This window comes from Cryptomeria japonica, chromosome 4 (assembly GCF_030272615.1).
Source record: "Cryptomeria japonica chromosome 4, Sugi_1.0, whole genome shotgun sequence".
Lineage (NCBI taxonomy): Eukaryota > Viridiplantae > Streptophyta > Pinopsida > Cupressales > Cupressaceae > Cryptomeria > Cryptomeria japonica.
Genome location: NC_081408.1, coordinates 302,733,076 through 302,754,126, shown reverse-complemented (window position 1 = coordinate 302,754,126; position 21,051 = coordinate 302,733,076). Strand labels below are relative to the sequence as shown.

Sequence of the window (21,051 nt, the reverse complement as noted above, 5' to 3'; positions counted from 1 at the left end):
TGTGTATGATTGTGTACAAAATACACGTCAACACTACCCCTCGTCACCATGTCAGCCATGTCAGCTAGATAGGTCTCAATATCTTCCCCCGTCTACGCCGAAGGCTATGAAGTCTTTGGTGGAACGGACACCACCGCATCCTGCTGTGAAGGTACCTCCTCCGCCACTGAAGGTGTACCATCCCCTGGCATTTGCCCAGCAGAGGCGACCTCCCCTGCCTCGTTCCCAACTATGAGTCCATGTGCCTCGCCCAATGAGTCGTCCAAGTCGACTACCTCTGCTCTAGTCTCTCGACACAATGAGAATACAACAGCTCCCTCCAGTTGTGCCAATGTCATCTGAAATCGTTGTGTGAGCCAGCTCTGCATAGCCACAATTGACGGGTCGACACACATCTCTACAACCGGGGGATGTTCCGCTATCATCGGCTCCTCCAACAAAGACGTCGAAATAGTCACCACGGCCTCAGTCCCCACAACGTCCAACCATACCTGCGGCTCCGTATCCACTACCTCCCTCAGCCCCTGCTCCTCGGCAACTACTACCTGATGTGGTGACTCCTCCATCCCTGACTCTACCATGTCCTCCGTAAGTGCCGCCGTGGTTGGGCTCGGTGATGCTACCCGTTGCTGAAGGGGGCCAAGTGTAACTAGCGTGCGGCTCTGTCCGAAGACTGGAATATAGGTGCCGCCCACTCCAGATGATGGCATCGGCGTGCCCATCGGTAGCAGGGGTGGGGCAAACAGGACCCACTCCTCCATCACCCTGCTGCTATCATCCTCCTCTTCCGCTTTTGATTCCTCTGTGCTACTGGAATCCCTCCCGCTGTCAGGCTCCCCTGAGGCCGAGGCCGTATCTACCGCTCGTTTGCGCTTCGCGGAAGAGTGCCCAATGTCCAAGTGCCTCCAATACACTATCACCCGAATCTTGTTTGGGTCAGTCTTGAGTCCAGCCTTACACACTATGTGTCCTAACAGCTTCCCTTGAGGCACCATGAATTTGCATTTTTTGGGATTGAGTGCTAGGCGGGCTCGCCTGCATCTCCATACATTCGCCAAGTGTGGCCAGATGTGTATCTTGGTTACTGTAGATGGACCAGTCGTCAAGGAACACTCTGAAGTTCCCTACTGACATCTTTTCAAATATGTGAAGGATTATCCGTTGAAATGTCGCTAGCGCGTTGCATAATCCGAACGGCATTCGATTATACGCGTACACGCCATCCTCCACTATGAAGGTGGTTTTTAATTTGCCCTCTTTGGCAATGGATATCTGGTTATACCTAGAAAATCCATCCATAAATGAATAAATTTCATGACCGGCCACTTCCTCCAAGATGTTATCCGTAAATGGTATTGGAAACGGGTCTTTTATGGTGACCGCGTTAAGGCATCTGAAATCCACGTAGATTCGGATCTGGTTTGCCTCCTTTTTAAGGGATATCACTATGGGCGACACCCACTCGCTGGTCTGCACTTTAAAAATAATCCCAGCTTCGAGCATACATTCAATTTCATCATTTTCTCTCGCCGTATAGTTTTTATTCATTCTGTACGGCCTCTTCCATACATGTACGGCCCTAGGTACGAGTGAAATTTGGTGTACACAGTTCTGGCGGCACCCCTTTGAGGTCCTTATACGTCCAAGCGAATACATCCTTGTATTCCATGAATATTTTAAATGCGGCGGCTTTCAAGACTAGATTCCAGTCGTCGCCAACCAGGATGTTCCTTGGCTCTGCTTCCGTATCGAGGTTTTTAGGTTTTACGGACTCTTCGTACTGGATTGGTACCGAAGTGAATGAAGATTTTCCAGACGCTCACTTATTTCGCATCGTGGTCCTCCCCGCCTGGTACACAAGCATGGGGGAATACTTGTCGACATCACGGTTTTCAAGGGAGATGCCACCAAGAGAAAGAAGGAAACTGGTACTGAGGAGCAAGACATTCCAACTCATTAATGGCCTCTTGTACAAAATGGGACCCGACCAGATCCTACGACGATGCGTCCTAGAAGAGGAAATTCAGGGCGTCCTAAGGGAAGCACATGAAGAGGCCGCAGGGGGACACATGGGGCCCGACACCATGGCCAGGAAAGTCCTGTTGGCAGGATTGTGGTGGCCGACACTACACAATGACGCCAGAGAGTGGGTGACGAGCTGTGACACATGCCAACGGGTCGGATGGCCATTGAAGAGGGATTTTATGCCCCTCAACCCATCGAATGCCCAGGAATTGTTTGAGAGATGGGGATTGGATTTCATCGGACCATTAAAACCAAGTAGAGCCCGACGGTGCAGATACATTGTAGTGGCAACAGAATACTTGACCAAGTGGGTTGAGGCACGGGCCTTGCCAGACAACTCGGCGGTCAATACAGCAAAATTCATCTATGAACACATCATTACACGGTATGGGATTCCAATCCAACTGACGAGTGACAGAGGAGGACATTTTGTAAATCATATAATCCGATTGCTAACAATGGAGTTCAAAATCTTCCACTCCTTATCAAGCCCCTACTATCCGCAGGCGAACGGGCAGGCCGAGGCGACCAATAAAATAATCGTGTCGGTGATTTATAAGTCTTGCGGAGTGGAGAAGGATGACTGGGAGGAGCGCCTACCGTCAGTACTTTGGGCATATCGAACAACTTATAAGGTAACTACTGGACAGACTCCCTTCCAGCTAATGTATGGACAAGAAGCCGTGGTGCCAGTTGGATTCATGGTGCCTCAAGGGAAGCTGTTAGGACACATAGTGTGTAAGGTTGGACTCAAGACTGACCCAGACAAGATTCGGGTGATAGTGTATTGGAGGCACTTGGACATTGGGCACTCTTCCGCGAAGCGGAAACGGGCGGTAGATACGGCCTCAGCCTCAGAGCGGAAAGTACTTGCCGCTTCTTGGGTGTTCCCTTGTGCCAACATTTTCTTCGCTACTTTAGCCTTCGCCTCCAGCGCCCGCTGCTTCTCCGTGCGGGGGTCCGGGTATGTGGCCTTCTTTGCCTATGACCGTGTGATTGCCAATACCCATTCCTCTGTCCCGTCAATGTTGAGCAGGTTCATTCCAGACTTTGGGCAAGTTCCATCATCGTGGTCTCCAGGCCCACACCATTTGCATAATTTTTGTGGAGTTTCTTCTGAGGTGCATTCCCTGGCAAAGTGGCCCCATTGATTGCAGGCTCGGCACTGGATCATTGGCCGTCCCTTTGCATCATATTGGATTCGGCTCCTATTATTATTATTGGTCTTCCCCCCTCGCCGGTTGTTCCGGTATCCGCCCGATGATGCACTATTGTTGGCGGTTTGTGAAGTTCCCACGGTCGGTTGCTCTTGTGTGAAGAGAACTTGTTGGCTCCTGGTTTTCATATTGTAGGGACATTCCTTTGTCAAATGTCCCGCAATCTGACAAATGTCGCAGAAAGCCTTCTTGGGGCAGGACCCCTTGGTGTGTCCATCACTCCTATAGTCAGTACACCACACGTCGTTTTCTTCAGTCTTACTTGTACTCCCCTTCATGGCTTTGAATTCTTTCAGCATTCGTTCCATGTCCTTTTGGAGAGCGTGCACCTTTTTACTCGATTCGCCACTGCTGCTACTTTCCCCATCAGAGTCTTCATCATCGTTAGATGAATATTTATTACTTTTCTTCTTCTTTGATGTTTTGTATTCGCTCTCTAGGTCCATCGCCCTATTATAGGCGTCGTCATATGACGTCGGGGGTACAATTTTCATCTTTTTTCATAGGGAGGATTTCAATCCTTCAACGAATCATTGTTTCTTCAATCCTTTTGCTGGTTGGCTTTCCATTTTACGCAGCATTTCCTTCAGCCTCCTGTTGTATGCCCATACTATCTCCTTGGTACCTTGTTTGGTACTGTATATCTCCGTTACAATTTCATTGTCATCACGGAGCAACCAAAACTCCTCCGTGAATTCCTTTTGTAGATTGGCCCACATGGTCACTTTTTGCTTGTCCACATCGGAATACCAATCTATGGCAACTCCACGTAACGTGGTTGGAAACTGTTGTACCCAATCATCTTGGTTTGTCACTCCGTTGGCGGACCAAATGGTTTCACATGTACGGCAGTGCCGTAAGGGGTCTTCCTTGCCGTCCCCTATGAACTTTGGCAATTTTCGTTTACTCGCAATCCCGGGTCATCTTCCTAGGGGTGGCTGTGCGCTGCTTCCTTCGGTGGCGCCTATGGTGTGTCCTGCGTGGGCGACTGGAGGTACGGTGTTTTGCCTGTCATGTGTGGCACCTACACCCGTATGGTTGCCCTCCCCTTCACTCTCACCTGCGCCCACTCCTGGTTCTCGTTGGTGATCTTCACTCCGTGGTGTAAGGGATAAGTTTCTAAACTAATCTCGAGTCTCCTCGACTAGATTTCGCTGTAACCTTGTTTCTTCCAGAAACTCTTCGTGGCTCCACGTCCTACGATGCTCTGGCGACGCGTAGAAATTTCCGTCGGCTTCTGCACCTTCCGTGGCACCTCCTTGGTTCCCCTTGGGCCACCCTTCGGCAGGTCGTCCTTCGGCAAGTTGCCTCAGTCTCCGTCTACGTTCTACTTGCTGCTCCAAAATCAAGGCCCTCTGCGTGGCCTCCCACTCGTCCGTTTTTGCTTTTTTATTTCTATCTTTATTCAATAGGTTGGGCATTAATTGTCGCACATTTCCATAACTCACAATACATAAATCAAAACACGTCTTTATTAATTCATTTCCTCAAATACAACTCGTGTCAATGACACTTTTATTTGAATATATAGAAGATTCAAGGTTCAATTCCTTCCTGGCCTGGCGCCATCCCGTTCTGCTTCCCGTCGGCTGTTATCTTCGTATTGTTGAAGGATCTGTTGGCGTCGCTCTTCCTGGGCAATCTCCTCCAGGCGAGCCTATTGTGCCAGCGATGCCTGTGCAAGCAACTGGGGGAGGTGGTTCATCAACTGGTTTACTACCGGGCTAACCTCTAGCGCTGTCCACACGATACTTGGTGGGATTTCCACCTCCGCCGCCTCTCGTCGGACATAGGTCTGGATGGCTACCTGGAGCAAAATTGAAAATTCTCTCGTTGTCGTGTCTTCTCCTGTGTAAAGTTCCGTTCGTGCGTCGTCGACCTTTGGGTTTATTTCACCAATGGGTAGGCCCATCGTGTCCATGTGCCATCCGCGTCTTCTGTTCCCGAGTACGTCTAGGCAACGGCGCCAAATGTTTGTCCTCTCGGGTGAATAACTTAGAACATAAAGCACGTAATGCAGAATGATAACGCCATAGATATCAGACACTTGTCTGATATCTATGGCGTTATCATTCTGCATTACGTGCTTTATGTTCTAAGTTATTCACCCGAGAGGACAAACAGAGATGGCCATGGATTTTAGCATGTTTGAACAAAGTATGGCAAGGGTTTTAGGCCTGTCGGGACACTTTGCCAAAAATGGCCGGACTTTTGAGGCAATAAGGACACTTTGCTAAGAAGTCAATGGATCTTGAGGGTTGAGGAAGTGGAACTTCTCAAGGTAGGCCGTGGAATTTAACATGAAATGGAAGTGTTCCTCTTTATTCAATTTTGCTAATTTCAACTCTTAACCTATCCATTTGCCTTTACTATGATGCTGATCCTTATTCAATTCATTTCAAGACCTCCTTATCTTCATTCATCATCAGGGATTTCATCATCAGTTGGGCCTTGATTGATCCTCATCAAATACTTCATCTTAATTGATTACTCACCACACTTGAGATTCACACCTTGGCTCGACCTGAAAGTTGCACTGTGAAACATCACCCAATGGTCACCTTGACCTCTATCCATTACCTGGCACTTGTCACTTGAGCATCTAGAGCTAAAAAGACCTCAAACTAACATGGAGGAAGACCTGACTTGATCTCTTCCTGACAATCGAAGACATTGCATCTCTCACAAGCAAAAGGTTAATAAGACTAAAACATCAGCCAAGCTAGACGACCAGCTAAAACAACTGCGCTAGAAAGCAAAAAGTGGGGAGGTCCCCATTTGCAATGGGGTAATGTGTGAAAACGTTACAACACAACCCTTCATAATTTTTACCCTTTGAAAGAGTCATTTCCTTATTTTATTTCCATTCCTTTCTTCTTCCATTAATCCTTGATTTATATGCTTCATTCCTTCTTCCTTCCTCCATATCCCCTTCCAAATGAACTCTTCTACATTTTATATCTCATGTTTGAGGGAGTCGCAACTCTTTATATCATGCCTTTTGACCATTCATTAAACTTAGTTAAATTTTAATTATATTATATTTTATTTTTATTCTTTTATATTTTAATTTTATTATTATTATTATTTATTATTAAATATCATTTCAAAAAATGGACACTATATATATATATATATATCATTACTTTTTTTAAATTCTTGATATACATGCAAAGTTGTGCCTTGAGTTCATCATTAACTCATTACAAGTGTATCCAGCAGGTAGAATGTAAATAGTTGGTCCTTTACAGCCTGCATAGAACATGTCCTTCAAATGCTATAGTGCAGGGATCTGAAAAAGGCTTAAAACCAAAAGTACTATAGTAATTGTCTTGTTCTGCATTCACTTAATCAATACACACTGTCCAGATCCAATCAGTCTTCTGTTATGACAATTATTTTCCATCTCTGTTATTGGCATGTGTAGGTCTAGGTTATACATGTTCGCAAGGTTTGTATGATGATTATTTGGTGGCAATTTGTATTTTTCCTTTATCTTATAGCTAACTGCTTCTTAAAAATATTGATGCCCCCCAAGTCCAACCCATGCATTCTGTGTCTCTGTAATAGCAGTTATTTTTCATGGCTTCATTGTATGTAGTTGGTATATACATTTATTATGCATGAAAGCCTAACGAATTCTATATACTGTTCTAGGTTTTAAAAAAAATTCTCAATTGAAACTGAAACTATACATATCCACATCTCACTAAACTTAGATATATACTAATTCAGTGTGTTCATAACTTTTGGCTTTTAGTTATTTTTTAATGTAACTGGCAGACTTTTTAATGTGATTCCTGCAGAGCTTTAAAGAATTCCTTGGCGAGGAAAAGCTGAAGGTAAAGTTTGTTTAACATTACTTGTGAATGCATTTTAATTTTTTGTGGCTTATAAATGGCTCTTTTATAATAAATCCATGCATGAAATATTTGCAGGAGTTCATTAATTTTACTCTTCATTACGTTGCTGACTTGGATATCCCTGTAAAAAGGTGAGATCAGAGCATTATCTTTAAATATATTTCATGGCTTAAGAACTTGTATATTTAGTTGTTGTCCTGCTTACATTCTTAGGGGTACCTTCATAGAGTTCAGAAGTGGGATGCTGAATGTGTCACCTATTGGTAGAAACTGTAGTCGAGAAGAAAGAGATGAATTTGAGCAGTATGATAAGGTATATTGAAATACAAAAGCCTTGCTTTAGTATTACTATAATGGTTTAAACTTCTTTACCAGCACACAATACAATGGGCATGATTATTTGAAGTTATTTTGTGAGATTATTGTCCCATTTGCAGATTCATGGCATACGCATGAAAATGGTTGAAGTGCTTCGTAACAAATTCGCACATTTAAAGCTAACCTATTCCATTGGAGGACAAATTAGCTTTGATGTGAGTTCTTGGACTTGTATGATTCTCAAAAGTGTCATTGGGAAGAATGACAATATGCTACTGCTGAAAACTCCAGTATTTTTCAAGTCTTAGATGATTGGAATGTGCTTTACAGGTTTTTCCTCAGGGCTGGGATAAAACATACTGCTTGAGATATTTAGAGAATTCTTTTAACGAGATCCATTTCTTTGGGGACAAAACCTACAAGGTATGGATCTTGAGACTATGGGACATTGGATGCTTATCATATAAAAACAAGTCTTGCACTGTAACAGTAGTTGCGGCAATTTTATGGAAAAGAAATATATAAGTTGATGAGAATGCAATCTATCTTAGTTATGAGATGGGATGTCTATGACTATTACTACTTTCCTTTTTTCTCTTACATCTGAAATCATTATTTCCATTGATGTAACAGGGGGGAAATGACCACGAAATCTTTGAATCAGAAAAGACAGTGGGTCATACAGGTTAGTTTCTTATGGTGGAAACTATAGCAACTTTAAAGTTTATAGCATGTTTACCTGTTTTGAAAAATTTGCCTTGTTGGGGAGGATATCTTTTTGGGAAATCCAATATAAAAATTAAAGAAATATAAAATTTCTACACGAATTGCAAAATCTAGATTGAACCTGATGTATCTGGTGGGGCCAAAAAATCTGGATCCGACTGGATTTGAGCTAGGCCTGGTCAGATGTTGTAACAATGCTTTAAAGTGATTTACTTTATTGAAAATTAAAATTAAGAAAACTTAGATTTTCTTTACATTCATCGAAGTATTGTAGTTAGACCACTTCTGCATGTGGAAAAAATACATTTGAGGCCATATGCCTAGGTTTTTGTTTAATAGATTTTCCTAATATGAATGGCAGCCATGTTATCTATTCAGATATTTTTACCTTCCCATACCATGCATTGTTCCACTGCTGTTTACTCCTTTAGTATTATCAAGGAAGCTTATATATCTACATTCTAACCCTTGTATACCTGGTAAAATATCAACGTTTACCTAGTGTGATTTATGGCATCCTTGTATTCCTGCTAAATTCTTCCATATCAATGCTTACCTACCATGATTCAAATATAATTTTATTTTTCCTCATCCAAGCATTCGCTTTATTATCTTAAAAAACATTTCTTTTTACTATGGTAGCTTTGAATCTGATTGATTCCTCTTCATTTTGTTTTGCTAAATTTGTATCCAATATTTACTTTTGTGGTGCAGTGACAAGTCCTGCAGATACGCTCAAGCAGTGCACAGAGCTCTTCTTCTCATAAGAGCTATCATTCGTTTTGGCTGATGGTGGCAAGGATACGGGATTTGAGGAGAATCAAGAACTTTGCTGCTTCTCAACAAAACATAGACTTTTTGTTGAAAACTGTTTTGATATTATTAAAGGGACTTTTCATCTCATGCTTTGCTAGCAATTTTTTATAGGCAATTAACCTATGTCATTCATCTTGCTTTTAATAATAATACCTTGCAACTCTTGTTGCTGGGGAAGATTTTGTCTAACATGTATTTAACTGTTACGAAAAATGATACCTTCCATGTATTTAACTATTTCAATGCCATATATCTTGGCAAGGAAAAATTTGTCTATTTTGTTACTTCTATTGCCTTTCTTTATGTTATGCATAAAATGATGTTACTTGCATTTGGCTCATCAGTGACCAGATTTATCCTGTTTTAGAGATTTGGTTCTAAAGTTTCAGACACTAGTTAGGCATATTGAAGAGTGGATTCTTAAATTATGTTGGTCCATGTTGATTTCTGAATTATATGCTCCCATCCAAAGTCGTTACCAACCTTTGCGAAAATAGTTCATCTAACAGATATTTTGTATAAGATATGTAGGGTGGTCTTAGGTTATGGCAACTAGTTTCCCAGCTACAGTCAACGGGAAGGCAATCAAATATGTATCACCAACAGATCTTTTTTCCACATTGGTATCCAAAATCTTTTTTGAGTCTTTACTAATTTAAAAAATTGCTGGAATGAGCACTTGATCACAATGCTTTAGTAATTCTCTTAATTTATAAGTGGGAACGACTATGAGAAATGCTTAGCTTTCCGGGAGCCTCAGAACCAGTAGTCCTGAAAGCATCTATGTACAAATTATAGAATAGATTTGGGTATGGAAATGGTTGGGTTAGGTTTGGAGAATGCAAGGGCAAGAAAGGAGATCAGATGCAGAGGGGGTGAAAGATGGGTTGAGGTTATAAATAGGTTGTGGTAGTTTAAACTAGATTAAACTAGTATTTTAAAAAATTTCACTTAAGTCTACCATAGGTTCATCATAGAATCATCAACAGTGTTTGTGATATGTTTCTGAAGAACATGAGACATTCCTAGGGAGAATCAGAACCAGGATTAGAACCAAAATTGACTTGTTTCAGGTACACTGATATGATGGAGGAGTAAGTCTCATATTTGTGGTAAAGATTGTGCTTTTTGCACCTGAATGATAAAAACATAAATGGATACTTTGATTCAAAAGCTTCACTCGGAACTTTCACAAAAATGAACTGTAGAGCAAGGAGGAATGGTAAAGGTAATTATCAAAACTGTAATTTGGGAACCATTTTAATTCCTGGTATTCAATGAGAGTGCATTAAAAATAGTTAAGACACAATTAATAAGGCAACCCTCAAACTATGTTCCATGGCATTTTGGAGACAGGGATGGCATTGCGTGTGTGTATTAGCAGCAATAATAAACTGAAATTTCTGATTTTATTGTTCAATGCTTTCATTATACAAAGGGCCTGAAGGCTACAAATCATAAATTAAAATGTAGTGACAACATACATTTCTTACCCTTTCCAGCAATGGGAAACTGTGTGACTGCATGTATCCTCTCATTTGATGTATGCATCATTTCACTTTACAACTGTATGCAACCATGCTTTTGTTCATTATACACATTTATGCTTTGTTTGCTCTCCTACAACTGTAGAGTCATATGATTGCCCATTGATGAGAAAGTTAACTGCTGCCATTCAACAGGGTTACAATATTATTCCATAGTAGCATGCATTGATTCAACAAGTGTAAATTTTCTTTCTATAGCTGTATGTGGTGGCAGTTTTCCATTGATGAAAAGGCTGAGAAATGTATGTTGTCATTACACTTTAATTCTACAGTTGTGTGTAATCATTCAACAGTTGCACTCTTTCATTTTATAGCTCTATGGCACTATGCTGTCATTTAAAAGTTCATACACTTACTTTCTACAGTGGTATGCAATCATAAACTTTTATACAGCAATGTTTTTTTTTCTTTTAAAATATTGCATACCGCCATGGAGATCTCTGACATCGACTCAATGCTTGAGAAGATGAAATGCATCATAAGTGCAAAAGAGAAAGACCCTAAGGAGATTTTCTTCAAACAACTGCATGCAACGTTGAAGAAAGGTGGAACAAGATGACCACTCAATTACATCTTTTTGCCTCAGCATTGACTCCAAAATAATACAACAATCAGTATCTTGATATGCCAAGAAGGCTTGCCACATAGAGATTTTGAAGTGTCTGAAGGGTACAAGGCAACATTCCTAGTCTCTTTCTTGAAGATGATGTGCGAGATTTAATTACAAATGAGTTGATAGATTTTGTGCACGCAAATTATCAAAGTGTTGAGGCTCTTTGTGATAGGAATGAGAAGGATGCTCATAGTTGGTGATACTTCCATGGCCAATACTTCCAAAACTTGCAGCCCCTCACAATTAAAATTTTATCACAAGTTTAACAATTAATGAATATTTATTTTTAGTATTTAAACTTTGTTTTGCCAGGATGATGTTGTCGGGAAAATTAGTATTTGTTAGTAAATGTTTAGGGGTTGGTGGTTGGTCGACGGTTGCTGACGGTTGGCACCGGCAGCGGGTCGACACCCATGTATATATATCTGTGTACCCCAATCTTTGGAGAGTATTATGATTATGCTGATGTTGTTATGTTATTATGAAGATACATTGTAATGTTGGCATTAATGAATATATAGTTCTGAGTTCTCTACATTTCGTGCATATATGTACTATTATGTTTTGTACTATAAATTTTGGCTACGATCTCATTATCGTTAGGAAGCAATTTGAATTCAGCCCGAAACACTATCTTCAGGTCAATCCATGTACCGACCTTGGTTTTGTCAACTTCAGAGTACCAATCTATTGCTACTCCCCATAGCATAGTAGGAAATTGGGTCACCCACTCATCTTGGTTTGTCTGCCCATTGGCAGACCAAATTGTTTCGCACGTTCTACAATGACGTATGGGGTCCTCCTTTCCATCCCCTGTAAACTTCGGCAATTTCTGTTGTTTTGACATTGTCCTAACTCCCTATGGTAGCACACTTTGAGTGCTCGATCCAGTTGGAATCTGAGACCCACTCTATCTGCTAGGTCCTATTGGAATCTGAGACCCACTCTGTCCGCTAGGTCTAGTTGGCGCTGCTCCCTGGTTCGGTGCACTAGACCCGAACAAAACGTTCTGGCTATGGTGCTCTAGTGTCCTCCTGACACTCTCAACCACTCTCGTATCCCCTACGCCTCTATCTCCGGTGTGCTCCTCACTCTGTGTCCTTCCGACCTCGGATCCTCTTCAATTCCTTCGAAATGGTACGTACAATTCTTACTCTGCTACCATCGCCAATCTCTTCCAACGTGTTGTGACCTTTTTCACACATCGCCCTATTGCAAATGGGGACCCTCTCTTTTCCTGCTTTCTAGGGTTTTGTTAGTGTCCTATGACCTTCCGCTTCAGTTTCACCAAGCCTTTGTCCAGTTTTGAACAATTCAGGCCCTGACGATTGAAAGTTAGTTTTTGCAAATTATGTGATTTTGAAATACGAACACCATTAGAGTGCCTAGAAAGGCCAAAGGATGAAGATCGCAATTGATTTGGACGAATTTGGACAACTTTCTATTTTTAGAAAGTTTTCTTTTTTGCTTTTTTCCTATTTTTTAGGAAGTTTTGTTTTTGGCATTTTCAACCCGATCCCTGGTATGGCTATTTTTAGTAAGCTTTTCCTATTTTTTAGGGATACGTGCTTTTTGCTTTTTCGGGATGGGAATAGGATTTGCACTTACACCACTGACCAGCTTTGGTTGGGACCCAAAAATTCCAAGTTTTGACCTAAAAAGCCAAATCCCTAGATTTTAGGGATCATACTGCTTCAGATGATCCACCTGGGTGTGGATTTCAAATTTCAAGTTAATCTGGTTAATTCTGGTTAAAATGTGAAATTTTGAAATTTTCCAAATTTCGTCTAAGTATGGCTAATGGATAAGGTTGAATGTCATGATAGGTGTGGAAAGTCCGCCATGTGGAAGCCTCAGCAAAATTTCGCCTTGGAAAGAAGGTGTGAGAGTTATCATCAAAGTCTGCCATGCCTGGGGACCCTCCAAAGTCCGCCATGTTTTGGAAAAGCCTTGGTGGCCAACACCCAAAACTCCACCCAAGAGGAGCCTTCGAGGAAGTCCGCCATGTATGTGTGAGGTGCATAGGGGTATAGCCCAAAGTCCACCCTAGGGGATGTGTTCCAAAGTCTGCCATGTGTGTGATGCCATCAAGGGGTGCCACCAAACTCCGCCTTGCATGGAGATGTCTTAGAAGTCTGCCATGTATGTGTGGGGTGCATAGGGGTATAGCCCAAAGTCCGCCCTAGGGGATGTATTCCAAACTCCGCCATCCTAGACATGCATTCAAACTCCGCCATGTGTGTGATGCCATCAAGGGGTGCCACCAAACTCCGTGTTGCATAGAGATGTCTTAGAAGTCTGCCATGTATGTGTGGGGTGCATAGGGGTATAGCCTAAAGTCCGCCCAAGCATGTCAAGTGGTGGGGACCTTGTCTAAAGTCCCCCCAAGGGATGCAAGAAGTCCACCATGTGTGTGTGGGGTGCATAGGAGCCTTGTCTAAAGTCCGCCCTAGGGAGATGTGTTCTAAACTCCACCCTAGGCCATGTGAGATAGCTAGTCTAAACTCCGCCCTATACATGAAGCCCCCTCCAAAGTCCGCCCATGTTGGACTAGTCAACAAACTTCGCCCAAGATGCTAAGTCATGAAGGAAGAGCCACCTCCAAAGTCTGCCCTAGGCCTCCAAGTCTTGATGGGAGGTTATCCAAAAGTCCGCCTTGGCAAGCAACAAGGTAGGAAGACTCACCAAAGTCCGCCCAAGGGGAAGTCTCCACAACTCCGCCCAAGGGGAGCCAAGGAAAGTCTGCCATAGGTTAGGAAGACTAAGGGAAGGGAACTCAAAACTCCGCCCTCCTTGGTGTCACCCCAAAAGTCCGCCCAAGGTACAAAGTTAACATTGAAAACCCCTCAAAGTCTGCCATGTTTGAGATGTATGAGCCTAAAGCCCTATGTGGAGACCTCTAAATCTCCACCATACAAATGAAGAACACCAAAGAAGACCTCCAAAAGTCCGCCAAAGTTTGAAGGTGATGAAAGTAAGCCTCCAAAAGTCCACCTACACATGAAAAGTCAAACAAAATCAATGAGATGCCAGTGATGTCATAAAATCCTCCAAGATTTTCAAACTTAAATCCAAAATGGGAAGTTTTTTTGGAAGAGAATATTGGAAGATTATTGAATATTTTCAAACTTAAATCCAAAATGGAAAGCTTTTTTGGAAGAGAATATTGGAAGATTATTGAATATTTTCAAACTTAAATCCAAAATGGAAACTTTTTTTTGGAAAAGAATATTGGAAGATTATTGAATATTTTCAAACTTAAATCCAAAATGGAAAGTTTTTTTTGAAAGATATTTTCTTGGAAACATGAAGTTAAAATTAGGAAGTATGAGTTGGAAGATTTTAAGGGTTTCTAATTGAAGATTTAACCTTGTTTACAAATACTTCATTATAAACTTCATTTCTACACCAAGAAGTTCGAAGTTATTAAGGAGAGCTTAGTAAAGTATTTCAGTTTGAAGATCATTTGGAGAAAATTTTGATATTGCTGGAAGTTGGATAACTTTTTTTTTTTTTGACAAAAGTTTCACTAATTTTTGAAGAAGGGCAACTAGTCTGAGGAAGAATTATTTAACCTTTTCTGAATTTTCTGAGTGTTCTTGAGAGAGTTCTAGCCCTACTTCTACCCATTCGAAGGTGAAACTAAATTCATGATGCAGATTTATGGATTTTTTTTGAATATTTTCTAGAATTTAATAAATGATTTTTTCGAAAATTTTGGAGAAAGAAAATCTTTTTTTGGCTAAGTATGAATTTTTTTGAAAGTTTTGACACTTGGTGGTAACCATAGCCAGCCTTAAGATTGAGGGTTTTTGAGGTGAAAATTCAATTTTTTTGGCCAAGTATGGGAATAAAAATGAAAATTTTCCAAACACTTAGCCATTTCACAGCCCCGTTATTTTTGAAACTTTGCAAATTATTTTCTAACTTAAAATTTCATTGTTTGTCTACAAGTCCTAGACATTATGAAATTTCAAGTGGATAAAGATGCTCCTCCGGAGTCGAGGATGACTTCAAAATGGAAGAACATCAGCGACACCAACCTCAGACACATCAATCTGAGGGAATTTAAGAAGCAAATGTTTGGTCTGGACAACCTTGTGCCTACCACCATTGCGCGAAAGATGATGAAGAGTGGCATCGTGCATGCTGCTGGCTTCCTCCCCACCATGCAATGCAATGAACTAGTAGTCGAATGTGCCAAACATTACAACCCCATCAATAAAGACATTGTTGCACTTGATGGAAGGGTACTAGCGAACATCAGTGATGAGGCTATCAGAGAGGCCTTCAGGATCCCAGAGTATCACAACACAGTGTATATGACAAAGGACAAAGCTAACGGTCTGTATCAGGACCACCTAGAGGAATATGATGCCATAGTTAAGCATTCCTGGCTAGACAAGCCAAGGAAGGGCGCCTCCAAACTTCAGAATAAGAGCCTAGTACGAGCATACTTAAGGAAGACATTCGGGACATGATTGTCCTACTCAATAGAATAACGAGAAACCCTCAGGGAGCTCCATTTGAACCATGGATGTATTATTTCATTAATGAAATAATCAATGGAGTAAAAATGATAGATTGGGCTAGGATGATCAGCGACAACCTAGACAACTAGCTGAGGAAATGTTGATATGTCTTTTGTAGATGACCAAACACAGAATAAAATACCTAAACGTACCTTGTCCTCTCTTGAACAAAGTTTCCGATTGTTGAAGATCTCGCCGAAGGATCAGTCAGAGTAACTCCAAGGTTCTGTTATGTAGGATCTCTACGTGTGGATAAGCTCTTTGTGGTATGATGTGATTTTGTTGGAATCACAAGGGGACTTACACTTGATGACTTGAACATCTGATTTGCTAGAATCACAAGTCCTATTTACTAACTGGAAGACAAACAAATGGCAAAAGATGCAAGGTTCGGGAAGTCCACTCTACTACCTAGAATGCGAGAAGATGGGTGAATGACTAGGTGGAGTCCCACTGGGCCGAGTCTCACCATCAGGCTTGAACAATCTGACACCAACTCAGTGCGATCTTCTAAGGGATGCTTCCAATACGTTCAAATCGCACGCCATCAGACATTGATCACCATTCAAGATAATGCATGAACAATAGATGTGTACGACTTAAGATTAAGCTCATTTTATGCCAGTTGACCATGCAGGGCGCACTTACAATCAGTAAAAGGCTAGTGGTATGGACTAGACAGATTCCACATAGGTGCATTCAACAACTTCTTTCATTCAATTTAATTATCTATCATCTAAAATGAAGATCCAACAAGAGACCATGCATATTGCAACGAAACAATACACTTCACCATAACTTCAATGAAAATGGAGTTTGTTTACAATCACTGGCAACAATTTCTTGCCTTGTCCTCCTAATTTACTCTAATTGCTATTCTATTTGTTATTCTACTACCTATTTACAGACTATCAACTATTTTCTCACTATTGTCTATTCTAACTACTGACTAACTATTATCTATTAACCTTTACAAATGAGGAGCCAAGGCTTATATAGTGCCCTCAATACAATTCAATGGCTCAAATCAACTTGAGATCAATGACTGAGATTTTACAATGAAAACCCTAATTAGGGTTTGTTACAACAACTCAATTCTGGCCAATGAAATAATTGCATTATTTGGACACATGTCTTCTCTGGAATATTCGACCAATGGATAACCAGGGTAGGTACATCGAAGTTTGTGCCATCTCCAATGAGTCAGGTACATTGAATCTGGACACGCTGAGGTGGACCAATCCGACTAGAGGAGTGATGACTGGGATGCCACCTTGTCTGACACTTGTAACTTGGTAGATGCTCAATTTGATGATGCTAAGAAGCTAACTTTAATTAACTCTTCTGAAACTGTCTGCTTCTTCAACGAACCCTTGCTTTAACCTCCTTTGTCTTTGATGTGTAGGATGGATGGTGTACCTTTCCTTCAAATGTTGGACTGGAAGAGGTCGTCCCTGATGACATTGGATCGAAGAAGGTCGTCCTTGTTGATGCTGGACTGGAGAAGGTCGTCCTTGTCTTGGCTTGATCTTCTTTCATCTGCAAAGACAAATCAAAAGATGATTAAGGACATAATAAATTCATTTCAACATAGTATTTCACACCTTAAATCATCAACAAAAGATATTAAAATGAAGTTAGTTCAAGACTCTTTCCAGGGATAGGCCCTATAAGAATTTCGCCCTAGACCCTCTGGAAGGGTCAGGAGCGAATTTTGCATTCCTGGCTCATTTAGACCTCCTTTCAACATTACCTCACAATTAGCTCCTTGCCTGGCCCCAACAAGGTGAAAAAATAGTAGTTTCAAAGGATTTCGCCCTGGACCCTTTGGAAGGGTCAAGAGCGAATTTTGCATTTTTGGACAAATTCCATCATGTCTCTACTCCAAAATGCCTTCCAAGGCAAGCATACACTATCCTTCTCCTCACCAAAGGCTAGGAATCTACAACCTGACCTTCCTCATGGGCAAACTAGGTGATTTTGGGAATTTCGCTCTGGACCCTTTGGAAGGGTCAGGAGCGAAATCCACTCTTTAGCTCAAAATCCTTACCTCTTGGACTCAAAACCTATTGAAACACATGCCTATGGCCATCTTTAGGTCCAATTTGCCTTGATCATCATCTTAGCTTAGTTCAATCTTGAAGGAAAAAGGACATTTTGTGAATTTCGCCCTAGACCCTTTGGAAGGGTCAAGAGCAAAATTCAAGTTTTAAGCTTGATCCTTCATCTTCTTCATTCCAATCTATCTTGCAAGGCTAAATAACATCCTTCCATCCTCAACCACGCCCTAAGAATCAAAGTTTTGGCCACATACAAAGGAAAAATAGTTGATTTGAAGAATTTCGCTCTGGACCCTTTGGAAGGGTCAGGAGCGAAATTCATTCCTAGCTTGTCTTCCCTCACTCAATTCCTTTCTTTTCACTTTGTCTCCCCTTGACACCCTCAATTGGATCTATCTCTCAACTTGACAACATTTGCTTGATCCCTGAAGGCCTAAAAGAAAAAATTCTCTCAAAATCATGGCCAGGGAAAGGACCTCTCTAGGATTTCGCTCTGGACCCTTTGGAAGGGTCAGGAGCGAAATCCTTGTCTTAGCTCAAAATATACATTTTTGGTAGCCAAAATCCATTCAAGGGCAATCTTAAAGGATTATCTTACCTAGGTCTAGGCTTAGCTTGGCACAAATTTTGGAGAAAATGATGGGATTTAGGATTTTCACTCTAGACCCTTTGGAAGGGTCAGGAGTGAAAATCTTGTTTTAGGCTAACTCCTCCATCATTTCAACTTGAATTCACCTCCAAGACTAAGGACACATTGCCTCACTCCTATCTAGGCCATAAAAATCAAAATTTTAACTTGTCTTGCAAAGAAACAAGGGTGATCCTAGGAATTTCGCTCTGGACCCTTTGGAAGGGTCAGGAGCGAAATTCTCATTTTGGCTTCAAAATTTGCATTCTTGGTGACTAAAATCCACTCTAAGGCAATCCAAATGACTTCTCTCACCCTTGTCCAGGTTTGACTTTGCACAAATTTTGGAAGAAAAGATGGTTTTTAAGATTTTCGCTTTGGACCCTTTGGAAGGGTCAGGAGCGAAAATCACTTTTTAGGCTCAATTCCTTCACATTTGATAATCATTGAGAAGTCAAAGTTATTTCTAAGGACTTCTCCCATCAAAACTCACCTTAGTCAGCACTAGGCTTGGCACAAAATTGGGAAAAAAGGTGGTTTTGAGAAAATTCGCTCTGGACCCTTTGGAAGGGTCAGGAGTGAATTTCATGATTTTGAGCTCATTTCTTCATTCTTTCAACCTCAATCAACTTCAAAAGGCAAGGACACACCTTCTCACTCCCATCCACACCATAAAAACCAAAAGTTTGATTTGATCCAAGGAGAAAATGATGGATTTGAAGAATTTCGCTCTGGACCCTTTGGAAGGGTTAGGAGCGAAATTCTTGTTTTTGCTTAATTCCTTCCAATTCATTGATTACTAGCAACTCAAAGTCATTCTTGAGGACATCTCCAATCTCAACTTACTCCGATCCATACTTCACTTAGCATAAACTTGAGATAAAAGACAGTCTTGGAGGATTTTGCTCTGGACTCTTTGGAAGGGTTAGGAGCGAAAATCTCATTCTTGACTTGATCCTTCATCTTTTCAACTCCAATCTTCTCTGGAAGGTAACAAAACATCATTCTTCACCCAAGAAACAAGGTTTGTGGTCTAAGCAAGGTCAAAAAATAGGCTTGCAAGGAATTTCACTCTGGACCCTTTGGAAGGGTCAAGAGCGAAATTCACCTTCTTGGCTAGAATCCTTCATTTTTTCAAAGCTTTCAAACATTTCCAATGTCCAAACATGTCCACTCTTCCCTTCAAGATGCCTTACAAATCAAAATTTGGTCAAATAAGGCAAAAAATGAGTATTAGGTTGATTTTCGCTCTAGACCCTTTGGAAGGGCCAGGAGCGAAAATCACCATTTGGGCTTGATTGTTCATTTTTCAAACTTCAATTTTCTCCTAGAGGCAAATATAGATCATTTTCCATCTAAGGAGCAAGGTTTCAAGCTAAAACAAGGGAGCAAATGAAGTTTATAGGGAATTTTGCTCTTGAATTTTGCTCTGGACCCTTTGGAAGGGTCAAGAGCGAAATTCTCCTTTTGAGCTATAATCTTGATTCTTCAAAGCTTCTAGCTCCCTCTCAAGGAAAAAACATACCCATTCAACCTCCATCAAGCCAACACCTACCCAAAATAAGAAAAAAAAACAAGGGTTATAAGGATTTTCGCTGTGGACCCTTTGGAAGGGTCAGGAGCAAAATTCACTTTGGACCCTTCGAAAGGGTCCGGAGCGAAATTTGATATTTTGGACTCTCCGTCAGGATCATTTTATGGAATATAACATTTAAGTATAAGTGTTCTTATACTTTAAGTTATATTCCATATATACTATCAGGATGTTTGAGAGTGGTTTCGGACCTCCAGGAGTTATATTGCAAAATCTAGTTTTTGGAGGATTCTTTAGTTTTCCAGACTTAGTCAAATTTCAGGATCAGGACATTCCAGACTTAGCCAAATTTCAGGGCATTTGAATATCAAGATGATCAGGATCAGGACATTCCAGACTGTAACGTCGTAAATTGTACGCACTTGCTAGGGTGGTACAATTTCACACCTAGTTTAGCACCCGCCTTGGCGCATTTTGCATTTTGCATTGCATTTCCCCTTTAGCACTTAATTAATTAAATTAATTAGGTCTAAGGTCCTATTTTATCATCTCCCATATCATAAAGTTGGGCCCTTTCATTAAAGTGTGCCCCTTTCATTTTATTCTTCCAATACATCATTTAATCAAAAACCCTAATTAGGTCCTATTTTGAACTTGGGGGCTTGATTTCGGGGGTCAAAACATCTTGAAATCACTTGTAACTTCGGGATTCTCTCTAAAATCATCATATCCGACGGCCCTGAAAATTTGGCGAAAAGTTGTTGGGACCATGGCGCCCAGAGTGCACACGGTCCCAGACATTTTTCCCGAAATTTTAGGAGCGCGATCCAATCATAAAATAAAGCTTAACCCCAAGAAATTGGCAGGAGATTCAATCTCTAGGTCGGCCAAAAGTTGAAATTAAGACCTAGGGTTTCATATATAAGAGCTCTCTTTCTTCATTTGAAAAGATCAGATTTTTGATTTTCAGGACCTCATATGCAGCGAAAGAGCAGATCTTTGAAGACTTCAACAACATTCAACATCCATCCATCAAGCATTCATCAATTTCATTCATCCATTTAGGGCTTGGAAGACATTGAAGAGCAATAGGAGATTACCGACTGAAGATTGGCTTGTACCCCTCCCTTGGGGTTGGGTATGATTTCATGTTGTTTTCATGTCTTTGCATA

At 41.1% G+C, this 21,051-nt stretch overlaps 1 protein-coding gene across 1 annotated transcript in view; it reads left to right on the top strand.

Annotated features, from left to right (window-relative positions):
- The window catches only part of LOC131052125 (phosphomannomutase), a 54,175-nt gene extending 44,926 nt beyond the window's left edge, over positions 1–9,249 (top strand). The window contains exons 6-12 of the mRNA XM_057986726.2: positions 7,049–7,084; positions 7,181–7,236; positions 7,319–7,418; positions 7,543–7,638; positions 7,754–7,846; positions 8,057–8,108; positions 8,864–9,249. Of these exons, the coding sequence (XP_057842709.1) occupies positions 7,049–7,084; positions 7,181–7,236; positions 7,319–7,418; positions 7,543–7,638; positions 7,754–7,846; positions 8,057–8,108; positions 8,864–8,916 (486 nt within the window). The 3' untranslated portion in view covers positions 8,917–9,249. The remainder of the gene's footprint in view (positions 1–7,048; positions 7,085–7,180; positions 7,237–7,318; positions 7,419–7,542; positions 7,639–7,753; positions 7,847–8,056; positions 8,109–8,863) is intronic.
- Positions 9,250–21,051: the final 11,802 nt, after the last annotated feature.